Source organism: Protopterus annectens, chromosome 3.part1, assembly GCF_019279795.1.
Source record: "Protopterus annectens isolate FY-2018-M chromosome 3.part1, PAN1.0, whole genome shotgun sequence".
NCBI classification, from domain to species: Eukaryota; Metazoa; Chordata; order Ceratodontiformes; family Protopteridae; genus Protopterus; species Protopterus annectens.
Window position 1 is genome coordinate 90,285,453 of NC_056732.1, and position 14,347 is coordinate 90,299,799.

The 14,347-nt window shown below is 40.2% G+C and overlaps 1 protein-coding gene across 1 annotated transcript in view; it reads right to left on the reverse strand.

The window, feature by feature from the left end:
• WASHC5 (WASH complex subunit 5) overlaps positions 1–14,347 on the reverse strand; it is a 1,015,994-nt gene that overhangs the window by 266,077 nt on the left and 735,570 nt on the right. The window contains exons 21-22 of the mRNA XM_044066602.1: positions 1,699–1,801; positions 1,528–1,607 (exon numbers count right to left, since the gene is read on the reverse strand). Of these exons, the coding sequence (XP_043922537.1) occupies positions 1,528–1,607; positions 1,699–1,801 (183 nt within the window). The remainder of the gene's footprint in view (positions 1–1,527; positions 1,608–1,698; positions 1,802–14,347) is intronic.

Sequence of the window (14,347 nt, forward strand, 5' to 3'; positions counted from 1 at the left end):
TGAAAGTTTATGTAAAAGGATAGTACAGCTGAATAGGAAGTTTCACTGGAAACTTATTACTAAATACTAGCCTGAACCCAACCCTTCGAGTAGGATAGTGAGGTGTACAGAAGCCTTGGAGTTTCCCAGAAGGATCTCGGTAGAAAATTAAGAACACCTAGTTGAATATTACAATGGAGTCAAAAAGTCTGACCTTGAACAGAAGACTTCAGTCAGCAATACTGACAAACTTAATATCGGAAGTACTGATACTGAGTCTGATGTTGTACAGTGCTCTCTCTGTTGAAGTAAAAGCTCAACTCCAGTCTGTGCCAATGTAATCAACACAAACCTGGATAGCGAAGGTCCATGTTAAAAAGAGCCTTGAAAAACCTCCTGAGGAAGCAAGGTTCAAATGTAAACAAGGTAAGGGTCAAGACTGATTTTGACCTGACGTGTTGGGACCAGGGTCAAGATCATTTCTGACCCTAATAAAGGCCGGCCTCAATGACCCTGAAGACTGACATTTGACCTGAAACTGAAGTCGATGGGATGTCAATATACCAAAAAAAGAGTGGGTAATCGTAGGAATATCCAGGACATGATTAAGTGTAACGCCACAGTTGGCACTGAAGCCTGAACAAGGCTGGTAAGAGGGTCAACACCAGAAGAAATGGATCAGGTTTCACAAAACAAATTTGTGTACATGAAATGGTAGTCTAATTTTGATTCTGTAAAACTTCATCAGCAAAGGTATACAAGAAATAATTTTATAACTAAGTGGTCTTGTTTTCAGGTAAGTTCATTATATGGGATACAAAAAATAAAACCAATATGAACCACATAGCAAGAATCTAAGAAAAAAGAAAATGGCAAACATCAAGTGTGTATGCAGGGGAGGGGCCTAACAAATAAAACCTTTCAAATAATATCCTTGAGTCAGAATATTCATAAGGCAGAAATGACCTGCAGAACAATCTAAAATAACGTTTCATTAACCACAAAAAAGAGAATCACAAAAAATACATTCACTACACTAAAAATATGTATCTTGAGCAGTTTATATCTGTGACTGCATCTTGTACATGGTAAAACAAATCTCCTGGAGAAGGGTCTTTAGTTTCACAGTATTACAGTTAAAATATATGGCTAGGCAGCCTGGGAAAGCTTTAGACACCAAGCTGAGCCATTTTTAGGCATACTCCTGACAGAAATAAAGATGAAAATCGGAATCTCAGACTGTATTATCTTAACCTGTACAGCTTTTCCTGACTGTAAGGGCATATTGAAAAAAAAAAACTGCCATGCAACATCCAGCTATTTTTCTAGTAATATTACAAGCCACTGGTGTTTCAGATGCCTACTGAAGGTCCAGTATATTTTAATTTCTCCTCATAATATGCATGTATGTATGTATGTATCTATCTATCTATATATAAATAATATTCTGAATATGTAAGAGACAAATATGCAAAGGTAGTACAATAAAAAACAATGTACACATGACAAAATTACATTTAATAATCACAGCTTAAGACTGAGACTTGCCTTTAAGATTGCATCCAAATAGGCTGTCCACATTTTTTGAGTTTTTGTAACAGCAGCAGAATACACCTTGTTAGCATTTGCTGTGGTAGGGAAAAAAACAATCTGTAAATGCTTTTAACAACTTCCTTATATGAAAAGATTTAATTGTGCTATTTGCTGTACTACACTTACCCACAATGCCTTTAACTGGACTGACAGTATGAAGCAGTGCCTTAAATGCATCCACTGTAGTTCTGTCTTTCAGTACTGTCTTCTGTATCATACCTAAGAATGTCTAAAACCAAAGAGATGCTTTGTTTTAGCAGCTTAACAATCATTAAAGTTTATATTAGTCTGCAAGGAAACAGCTTACTGTGACAATTACAAGCTTCTTTCAAACACTGTATGCAAACAGGCAGCTTTCATCTTGCTGCATTTTCCCCACAGGCATACAATACAGATCATATATGCAATATTTTAGGTATAGTTAGTTGCCAGAGGCACTTTTCTGACATTTCTTGCCTACTACCAAACTAAGGTTCTATGATTATTTTACTGATAGTCATGCATTGGATATATTTGTTTTTGTATGAATTTATAATACTGATAACCTAGTATTCTTTAAGTAACATACATGTCCTTCTGTAGAGAAGGCAATGAAATACAAAGTGAATTAAAAGTGGGAACAGTGACCATGCCATGTGTAGCTCAGAATTGCTTTGGAAGTACCTTAAGGACAGAGATTTGGGACTACTAGAAGACAGAACTCATATGCTATATGACACAATGAAAATAATACAGGAGGGATGCAGTAACCAAGGACAAAGGAAAAACAGTGTAAGTTAAGTAAGGAATGGTGTGAAGCATTGTATCTAAACAAGAAGATATGGGCAGAGGAGACAGCTAACTAAAACAGAGGTGAAGGTAGTGATAACTGAAAAGATAACGGCGTATAAAAAAACCTGATAAGTTGGAAAACAAGAAAAGGACTACAAAGGACAGGAAGGATCATCTGACAGACACAGGTAAACTTAGGAAAGGAAATAGCCAGAAAGAGGAGTGATAAGAAAAGCAAATTTTTTTACACATGCTGGAAAATGTACAGACAACTGACTGCTGTTTCTAGAAAAGGCAAATGGAAAAATGAAAGTAAAATATTAGCTGTCATTTGGGACTCAGTCCTTCAACCCAATATCCCATAATTCTGTAATGGTGTCACTGGATTAACAAAACTCTCAGGACAGACATTGTGATTAAGGTCAAATTACACACACACACACACACACACACACACACACACACACACACACACACACACACACACACACACACACACACACACACACACACAGAAAGCCTTCTGCTTACACATTGTTAGAATCGAAGAAGCAAAGGGAAAATATTAGCTCTTATTTGTCCTTAATTACAATGCTAGGAGTTTCCTATGAAAAGGAAAAAGTTCTTAAGGAGAAACAACACTTATCTGTGCAGACACTCCGGAAATCTTGGGTTCTAGTCTCAAATGACAACTAATATTTTTTTTCACTTCTATTATTTTAAGAATTCCTGTACAGAAGACTTTTTCTGCATGTGTGTATATATACACGTGTTTGCAAATGGAAAAGGCAGAGAGAAAGTCCAAGACCGCCGGGGGGAGTAAAAAATAATGAATGAATCATTTGCCTTATTTCCAGAGGAACTACGAGGCCTGATTAATATAATGTCATTGGCGGCCACGGTGGTGCAGCGGTTAGCATTGCCACCTCACAGCAAGAGGTTCTCCGGTTCGATCCTCAGTTGGGGTGCCTTCTGTGCGGAGTCTGCATGTCCTCCCTGTGGTCGCGTGGGTTTCCTCCGGGTGCTCCGGTTTCCTCCCACATCCCAAAGACATGCTGTAGGTGGACTGGACACAAAATTGGTCCTAGGTGTGAGTGTGTGCCTTCTGTGGAAGGTTGAGCGTCGGGCTGGCAACTCAACACTGTAAAACTCCACTGTCAATCATGAGCGGACAGGTGATCCGCTGTGTCGACCCCTAACCGAGAAAAGCCAAAAGAAGAAGTTAAATCAGACTCACAGATTTGATCTGAGCATAAGATATTCTAAATCACCTAACTACCAGCTTACTCAGGTTTTACAACTTGTTTAAATACTTTCAATTACAGCAGCAGTAATTACCAAATTCAAACTCACATAATTACAACAAATATACCTATACTGCAACACTATCCTATTTAGCATAACAAATTTGCAAAATCAGCACTTTGTATAACAAATGTTTTTTATGTGTAGGTAGTTGAACAAAGACAAAGAAAAAAAACATGGTTAACATATAAATGAGCATAACTTTACAACAAAATAGTAGGGCTGTTTAAATATAAAGCTTTCATGCAGATTGCTGTAAAATGAGTTGCGTTTCATGTATACAAATATTTAACCTTTTCTGTAAGATATAAAGGCATTTCCATATTTCTGACACTAATATGATGGCTAAAAACAAAATATGATAGTAAATGCACTGACAGCAAAAAAGCTGTTCAGCATTCAACAATCTAAAATATTTCATGTAGGTTTAATGAAATTTCAAAATTTGCAATTGCTGTTCTTATAAAACAATATAAAATATATAAAAAAAAAATCCCCTTAAAAGGCACATCAGTTGAATGGAATACGTGGAGCCCAAGACCTTTGACATCATTTTTATTTCTATGTTAGATAACCTAACCAGCACACCTCTACAGAAAATAAAATTATATCCAACAACTAAACCCTGTTTTCATATAATTATACTAAATCTGGATCTAGAAAAAGGGATATAATAAAAACACATCTGAGTTAAAGTGCCAGATATTTTGTTTATGATCTGTCACCAAAATATTAGCACTTCACCAGCATCATCAGCTTCCTCAAACTTAAGTATCTTTTCAGCAGCAATGCTCTATGTTCACATTTGCTGCAAGTGTACTGACAATATTCAAATTCGAACAACTTAAAAACACCACGGGCTGTATTCAAGAAGGTACCACAATATGTACATGGCCTTATACTCGTTGTGTTACCTTTTTACTATTCAGTCCTCGGAACCACCCCTAGGAAGGCATCTACGTGGTCAAGTGATTCAAGAAAGTGCTCAACTGTGTAGATCAGCATGGCGATCCCCACCATGTCACACCAGAGAACATGGCAAAACAACAGCTGAACATGGTGGTGGCGGGAACCACTAGATACCAGGGCTTATTTTAAAAGTGCCATAACAGCACCCACATCAAATGGGGATCAGTGTGTGGGGAAGCACAATGAGCACTAGGGATTAATGTTTAAAGTGCCGCACCAGCCCCAACGTTACTATGAAGAATGGGGGTGTGGGGATAAACTGGACACCAGGGAAAATTCCATAAAGTACCCTAAGGCACAGAACAGCATAAAGAGGATTGGGGAGAACCACCGAACACAACCCAAAGTGCCATAATGGTACCACAGCAGTAAGGGGACTGGGGATAGGGGGAACGAGGGAATACTTTAAGTGCTGTGATAGCACCAGTGTTACTACAGGAATTGGTAGGGGGCGGGGGGACCACTGAACAATGGTGCAGTAACATCACAGACATCAAATACAAAATCTCATGATGTACCTCCCTCTTCTAGCAGGGCCAAACAAATCAGGCCCACGATGAATTTGCAAATCTCCATCCAGTTGTCTAGGTTAGTCTTTAAGGATGTGGAGGTGTCACTTTATTTAACACATAACAGATGGGGCAAATGCTGGGTAATAAATCTGTCTCTCCAACATGTTTTATTTTATATCTTGTTGAAGACTCAAATCCTTAGGTCTAGTGTTATTGGAGCTGCTTGTATTTTTGATATGCAAGAGATCAAGGAATGTTTGGTCATTGATGGAACGGAATGTAAGGCAGATCGCCATGTAATAATCAGTAAGAGACTGAGTTTAGTGATAGGGCTTCAAGCTCGTCTTGGTAGATCAGTGTCTTTTGACCAGTAATTTTCTTGGTAAGGAAATTCTGTAGCCTTTCCAGTTTGGCAATGTGTCTGAACAGGTACATACCAATGTGGGTAGTGTACTCTATAATTTCCCTAATCATAGCACAGTACAGTAGGACAATAACATCTCTGGACTTGGATGAGATGCCTTTAGTTATCAGTTGTGATAAACAGAAGGATTTCATGATTATTAATGTTACATAGTGGTCAAAAAAGGATGAGTTGTCAATCCAGGTGCCAAGATGCCTGATTATTGTCATTCTGGAGTGGGGTGTAAGCTATGCTCTATGTTGGAAATGAGAGTTTTTTTTTTGCCAAATGCAACACTTCTACACTTTTTTGTACTTAACTGTATCCCTTTGTATTCAATACACTACTCATTAGTGATGATTAGTTCCTGCTGTAGTGACATTGTGTCTAGGGAAGATCTGACAATACCACCCAACTTGAAGTCATCCACAGACTTTGTCAGGCACAGATTTGGATTTATTGTTAGCAGGTTGAAGAAATAGGAGTGGACTCAACACTGAACCCTGAGGTACAATGCCACCTCTTTTTTTTGTGAGGTACCACCAGCTGCTTTAACCATGCAGGTTCTATATTTTAGTCCATTTGCTATCCAACTTACCACACAAGGGTTTACATCTAAGCCTCAGATCATTTACAACAGAATGGGGGATGGCATAAATGCTTTTTCCTAATCTGGATAGGCCATGTGGACTGACTATTATGTATAATCACTGTGACCCCCCTTAGAAGAAGTTTACTCAGTTGGGTGGATATGATCTCCCTTTGACAAAGACAAACTGCTGAGGGCCAAAGTGAATGATGTTTTTGATACCAGATTTTATGAAGTCACATATAATGTACCCCGTGACCTTGTGGATTAGACTAGGCAGACTAATATACCTGCAGTTCCTGGGGTCTGTGGTGTGGCCCCTGTTAAGAAGGGGCATTAAAATAACAGTTTCCATGCTTCAGGGAAGTACTCTGTTGTTAAGCTTAAGTTAAACAAATTTAAGAAGGTTTCCACAATGTCTTGTTTGGCAGTATTTACTAGGCATTCAAGTGTCTGGTCCCCTGAAATGATATTATTGGCTTCCAAGAGCATAGTTAGGACATGCTCTTTTAAGATCATTGATACTGTCAGGAATTCATGACCTTGCAGAACTTCAATGACTTGTTTCCCGAGCAAAGATTGCATTATACTTATCTGCAATCCATTTGCTACGTCCTTTGGATCTGAGTGGGAGATGCTGCTTTGAATTGGTTCAGCACACTGCTGAGTGTTGCTTTTTAATTTTCTGATATAATTAGAAGGATTTACAGCAATTCTTGGCTTCAGATGTTAGTTTCAGTTTGTGTTTAACTTTGCTCTTCATGATGACAGCTTTTAGTTCTTAGCTGATCCTTCTAATTGAGCCTTTGATGTGGGCGGATTCCGATTCAATATACAGCTTTAGAAATGTTTTTCCTTTTGTTAGAACTTGTTTATATTCAAAAGCCACCAGGGTGGTTTATTCCAGACTTTACCAATATATTTAAGTGCTAGTAGGGGCTGTCATGTCTAAGCACTTTTTCTAGTGGAAGAACAACGCTACTGAATGGGGCTCGGACGATGCTGCAAGTAAATTTTGAGAGCTCATCATACTATTAGTTTTTGTGTTTATTCTTTTGAAGTCCTTGAGTTGAGATTTGTTTGTAAGGGGCCCTAGTTTATGGTCAGAATTAAGCAGGAATAGCGATAGTGACACTACAGGTACAGTACATGAAGGGGCTATACTGATAAGGACAAGGTCTAGAATGTTTGCTCCCTAGTGGGCTGGTTAATTAACTGCTCTAGGGATTTAAGTTCAGGAAATTTTGGGCATACCTAAATTTTGAGGTGTAGGTGGCACCAGTTTATGGATGGATAGTCAAAAATTACCCATCAAAAAGTTATGTTTCATTTTGAGCATTTCAGAAAGTTGAGTCAGGAATCATTCAAGTCATCCAAGGACATACAGGACATCCTACAACAGGCAAAACATTGATAATTTGTTTTGTTTAGGGCAAGTTGGAGCTCATTGAGTTCTGTTAGGGGTCTCTTGGAAAATTTTCTCACAAATAAAAAAGTGCCCCTGTAGCATCCCTCAGATCTGAATGCATGGTAAACACCAAGCCTAGGTAAGGAGGGAGTGCTGTCTTTACAATTAAACCAAGCATACACCAGACCACAGAAATGGACCTCTACATCAGGCAAATTGTTGCAAAGACTTCTGGCATTGAGAACAACAACTGCAATACAATATGAGTTGGAATTTGCTGTAGTTTTATCTGTTACACTGGAATGTCCAGTAGACAGGATTTGCCTAAAAAAGGGTAGGGGTGGCAAGTAAGTGGAATTCATGGAAGCAAAGGCCATCCTTTGTGAAGCAAGTCGATCAGTCCACTACTTCATCCCAAGCTGGCACATAATGGACCCCCCCCCCCACCAAATGACACCAACTACTTAGCAAACTGCTGAAACCAATTATATTTTTCTTTTTATTTGGGCGTCACTTTGGGTGAAGGCAAAATTCCACTCAAGACCACAGTTTTATGCAGAGTGCAATCCAGCATGTCTCACTGCATGTAACTGTCTTGAGCGGTTCAAGTGATTTATACCCACATGGGCAGCCACAAGGTCCCAGTCATATTTGCCTGGTGTAATGGACTGAAAAGCAGTCATGACATCATGGATCCTTGCACCCTGTCCTTGTCCAGCTTTGCAAGCACGGAGTCAGCTAACCTGGGACATTTCTAAGTGTAGTCTTTCCTTTAGTGGTAGCACAGGGTTTACAGTTTGTAGTCTGATGACTTTTTACTATGTATGGGGGGGGGGTCTCTGTAAATCTCTGCTATACAGTAGGTAAAGCCTGGAACATCCTCCCAAGCCAGCTAACCTCAATATCCTCTGTCAGCTTATTTAAAAGCAAGCTTAAACCCTACCTCAAATCACACTGGCTATGCCCCTGTGTTAACCCAGACTAAGTAGCTAACTATTAACTAGACTCCCACAATTCCTAGCCTCCCATGATCATGATCTTGTGTTGTCTCACTAATTTTTAGTGAGCTTAACCTTCCTTAGGATTTTTTCTCATGTAAATAAATATATACTGTGGAATGATCAAACACCTTCATAATAGTATCACAACCTATGTGTTAAATATCACTAGAAATCCATCCTTGTTTGTTGATCTTCTATACTCTATCTATTGATCTCTAGTGTTTTTCTTTCTTAGGTTTTTGTGAGACCTTAGTATCTCATCATAAATTACTAGGTGTTTCTAATTTTGTAATATGTTATAAAGATTTGTACTACACCATTTCTAATGCAAATGTATTAGTCTTATTCATCTATTCTTAGATAAATTTTCCTTTTTCCTACTGAAATATAAAATATATAATCTTAGGCTTGTACTATAATTGTTAAAACTTCTTATGTACCAAATTATACTGTTATTGTCTTTGTCTTGACCTTTTATGTTGTTGTAATTTGCGGAGCTTTTCTCCCCGGGCCTCCACTGAAAATGGACATATATCCAGCTGGACTAGCCCGGTCAACAAATGTAAAATAAATAAAATAAATAAATCTTACTGACTCTATGAGGCTTGAGAAGCAACATTTTGACAACATCAGCATATGTTGGATTTGTATTCTTGTTCACATGTGTGGCTGGTAGCATGTTGGTTGGGAGAATGGCCTAGTGGTTAAGGTGTTTGCCTTACAAAGACAAGGTGCAGGGTTTGAGCCTCACAAGGGATAATTGGCTAGGCTTACAATGGCTTGCAAGGGTAGTTAGCCTAGTACTAACCTATGAACCTATTTGTTGCTCTCAGATCATAGGTTCATAGGAGGTTACTAGGCTAATGGCCCTAGGGCCTTTATAAGCCTAGCCATGTTTTACCCGTGTTTCCTAACTGACAATGGTTGGATGGTATTTATTTGCAGTGCAAGTCAATGATCAGCACCAACTACCCCTATCCATGAGGGACAGAGGTGCCATCCCTGAGGTGAATTTATGGTCTCACATCCAATTGTCTAGATTGTGCTTAAATAAGTTTATTGAAGAGCTCTGCTTCACATAAACTGACAGTTTATTCCAGAGGAGTGGCAATTTCTGGGAGACATATCTGTCTCTCCAGCATGTTCTGTGGATGCCACAGGCTAGCTTGAGATCCCTGGGCAGGGTCAGAGACTGCTCTGTCGGCCAGGCACAAGTCGCCTCTCAGCAGCCTGTAGGATACAGAATACAGTGACAGGGCTTTCAGCCTTTCCATGGAGATCATGTTTTGAAGGCCCTGAATTTTCTTGGTGATAAACCTCTGTTGTCTCTCCAGCTGATGGAGGTGTCTGTTGAGGTACATGCAAAAGAGAGCATTGTACTCTATTAGTGGTCTGATGAGGGTTGAGTACAGATGAGTCACAGCATCCTTAGACTTGGATGTGATGCCCTTACTTATGACATGTGCAATGTAGAAGGCTTTCCTTACCACTGTGGACACATGGTGATCGAAGTTTAGGTTGATATTAACCTGTGTTCCCAAATCTCACACCACTGGGTTTGAGGTTTTTTTTTTGGGGGGGGGGTGCTGTCAATATTTGCAGGGATGCCCTCTTTGCCAAAGGGGATAATAATGCACTTTCTTGCATTTTGTTTTAGTCTGTGGCTTAGGCACCAATCACTTGTTTGTTTTAGCCCCTTTTGTAATATGTTAACACTGTTTGGGGCTTCAATGATTGCTCCCAGTTTGCTATCATCAGCTAGCTTTGTAAGCCACGGGCCATCTACTTTCATCTGGACTTCCGAGAAATAGATTCCAAACAGTAGAGGGCCCAACACAGATCCTTGTGGTATGCCACTGGTAGCTGGTCTACTGGTAGAGGTGGACTCCCCACCTTTAACAGTATGCGTTCTGTTGGTGAGCCAGTTGGCTACCCATCTAGTAACATATGGGTTAATCCCCAGCTGGGAAAGTTTCTTAATGAAACCTGAGTGGAGGACTGTGTTGAAAGCCTTGGCCAAGCCAAGATAGGTTCTAAGAACTGTTCTGCCTTCATCCAAGGCTTTGGAGACATTCTCAAAATAGTCTACCAGGTTTAATAAACATAATCTACACTTAATGAAGCCAAACTGGGTGGGGTCAAGAGTTTGAAGATTGCCTTTATCGTTTTTGATAAGGTCCATGATGATTCTTTTCATGGTCTTACAGATAAGGCTGTTTAGGCTTATTGGTTTATAGTTCTCAAGATCAGATGATGGACCCCCATTGTGCAACAGGATTACTGTTGCTGTTCTCAACTCTGCTGGCACAAAGCCAGAGCTCAAGCTACAGTTTAAGAGACTGTCAAGTGGTTCCGCTAGGGCTTGGTTTACATTGTTTAGTAAGCAGCCTGGGATGTTACTTGGTCCCATAGAGACCCTGATTTTGGCCTTGGAGGGCATGGATATAGCCTGCTCTTTGGAGATACTAGATAGAGGACTAGGTATGCTTTGTGGTAAAGCTTGCAGGGACAGGGGAGGTGAAGCTTATGCCAAATCTGTCAGCTAGGAGGTTGGCAATTTCCTCAGGTTCACTATGAGTAGTACCATCCACTATAAGTTCAGCACATAGCTGGGCATTCCCTTTTAGATTTCAGACACTGCTAAAGAACATCTTATAATTATCCTTAGCTAGGGATGTTAATTTAGTCTTGTAACTAGCTTTAGAGGTCTTTACAAGATATCTGATTTGCTTGTTCAAGCTGCAAACGGTATTCTTCTTATGCTGAGTAAGTTCCCTCTTGTTCTTTGGTAACAGTTTCTTCCTTTTGTTATATAACACACTTGTTTAAGTGGTTGTACAGAGCACCTGTGTACTCCTCTGCACAGGAGTCATTGCTGGCTGTGTTAACAGGGGGCTTGAAACTTTTTATACCAACGCTTAGAGGCTACAGTTTGCTTTAGAGACATTTTTCAGCTTTTTTTTTGCTTCTGTGGGGGTGTCAGGTCTGATCGTTACTTCAAATGAGACGAATTTATGGTCTGACCTTACCAGGGAGGGCAACACTCAGGGAGTAAGTGCAGTGACTCCCCATGTTAGTGAGTAACAAGTCCAGGACACTTGAGCCCCTTGTGGGGTACAGACTAACTGTTCCAAGGCATTTGTACTGACAAAGTCCTGGAACCTCAGCGTGAGCATGTTTGTGCTCATGTATGAAGCCCAGTTGATGGAAGGAGTGTTGAAAGCTCTTAAGATTAAAGTGTTTGGTTGTACAGTGAGTGACTTTAATAAGTCCAGGTAGGTGTTGTGCTTCTCTTGGGTCATAGTGGGGGACCTGTAGCTAGCTATGATGTGGTAGGGCATTTTGCCTATAGATAGTTGGACCTGGACTAGCTCAAGGGAGTAGTACTGTTTAACGAGTTTCAAGGTGTAATTGGTTTTAATGAAGATGGATACACCTACACCTTTGGTACTTTCATGCTCGTTTTGGGGTAACAACACGTGGAAGGCATTATTGACTTGCATGGCTGGGGTGCTCTCTGTGGCCTTGAACCATGTCTCAATGACTGCACAGACGTCAGCATCTTTCAAGGTGAGAAGTGCTTCCAGGGAGTGCATTTTCCTGTTTAGGCTCCTAGCATTAAGCAGCATAACCGTGAGTTTGTCCCAAGTGGATTTTTTACGTCGGAAATGTTGTTGTTTTGACATTGCCTAAAGGCCAAACTATAAAAATAGTGCAGTGTAATTAGTGTAAACCAAGAACCATGCAGAAAAAATTCTACTGAGGATCCAAAATGGTAAAATCAATAATGCTTTAGTCTCTCATTCTGATGACATCTACATAGAGAGACAAAAGCACTTAATCTTGTTATTCTTCATTTTACCATTTTGGATCTGCAGTGGCATCTTTTCTGCATGGTTATTGCCTAAAAAAGGCACTTTGGGGAAGCAAGCATCTTTGTTAGTATCTAAAAGCCTAGAAGAGACAGGTGAAGACCATCTCTGGCAAAGTAGTATAGTCTGTCGATCATGTCTTCCCAGGCTCACAGGTACTAGATCCTCCTGGATTGACACCAGAAGCTAAGCCAATTGTTGGAAGTCAATCATTTTTTTGTTTAAACTGTGGCATCATTCTGGGTGAAGGTAGAATGTTGCTTAGGGCTAGGGTCACACCTGCCTGGGACACAATCTGAGTGTTCAGTCATGTCTCTCTTCATATAGTCCGGAAAGGTATGACTTAAGTCATTCACCTCAACATGTACTATGACAGAGTCATAACGATAACTGTTGTTGAAGGGCTTGAGTGAGTGCAGGATTTGATGGATCCTGGCACTTGACAGGCAGCTGACCATGACCTTCTCTTTGTCCAGCCTAGTGAGAGGGACATCTGTGTCACACTATGTAGTCGCCTATGACCAGGACATTTGGTTTTGAGATGTTTTGCTGAGACACTGGTCTGTGTGTGTTGTTATGTGTAGTGGATTCTATTTGCTTTGCAGTGTGTACAAGGGGTTTGCACTTGTCAGGTCTCTGATCTTTTGGTAGGCTTCTACTGAGTACCTCCGTGTACATGGGTTTATGTGTTGTGACCTTGTTTTAAATGAGAGGTGATATATGTGTGTGTGTGTGTGTGTGTGCTGACAACCTGTTTAATGTCCAGTTTGTTGTTACGTGAGAGAATTGATTCCAAATTCATGGAGTAATTATATCTTTCACATCTTGTATTTGTTTGTTTTAGGAGTAAGTCGTTGTCAGTATATACGAGGCAATTACTACACTGCCTCAGGATGCCCATGTCAATCAGGCTGGCCGGAGAAATGGTTGGAAAATGACCACCCATTAGGGCAAGTCTCTACCATAACTACTATTGGAGAGTGGACTAGTTTGACCAAATTTTGCTCTGTGAATAACAAGGGGCTTGTTCTACTGAAGACTAGGGGTGAAAAAACTATGGCAATGCTTCTCATTGCTCAAATTTGAGTTACCCGCCATGCAGCAGAGAAGCTTGGGAAGGTTCCACTAATAGATGTCTAGTGGAAAATTGTCGTTCAAGGCATATGCGCCTGTACAGGGCACTGCTAAACCCCACTTTTAAGTTAAATTACCAAGGGGAAAGCACACAATGAGCTTTCTTCCAGTCATCTCCAAATAAGATGAGGATCAGTCTACATACTTCTGCCACAAGGGTGCAGACAGGGCCCTCCTAATATAAGATGGCTGGAATGGTGCTCAAGTGTAACAATACAGTCTAGATTCAGCAGATCTGAATCTATTCTATGCTATATGCTAGCTACTTGAACCAACAGAACAGCCTTTTTTTTAAAGTGCAGAAAATATAGTAAAAATCAGCAAGATAAGGCAGCAAAATGATAAAACACAGTCATCAAAGTGCAAAGGAAACTTTTCGATTTTAGCAGTGGATACTTTGGATTTCAGCAGAATCTCTCCAAACCTCTGGCAAAAGTCAGCAAAAGTTGAGCAGCTCCGGTTAAAAGAGCAAAAGCATCGACCCAGGTGGGACATGAACCAACAATCCTCAGCAGAGCTCCTCAATAATCCTATTCAAATGCAACCTAGATAATTGGATGGCAGACCCTAAATTCACCCTGGGGTGGCACCTATGTTCCTCTTGGACAGCTGCAGTTGGTGCTGACTATAGACTTGCTCACCGAATAACTACCATCTAATCAAGGTCAATTAGGGAACACGGGTAAAATATGGCTAGGCTTGTAAAGGCTCTAGAGCCATCAGCCTATTAACCTCCTATGAACTTAAGAATCTGTGGATAGACAGCAGAAAAGTTTGATGCATATTTATTTGACAATGAGTAGTTTACCCA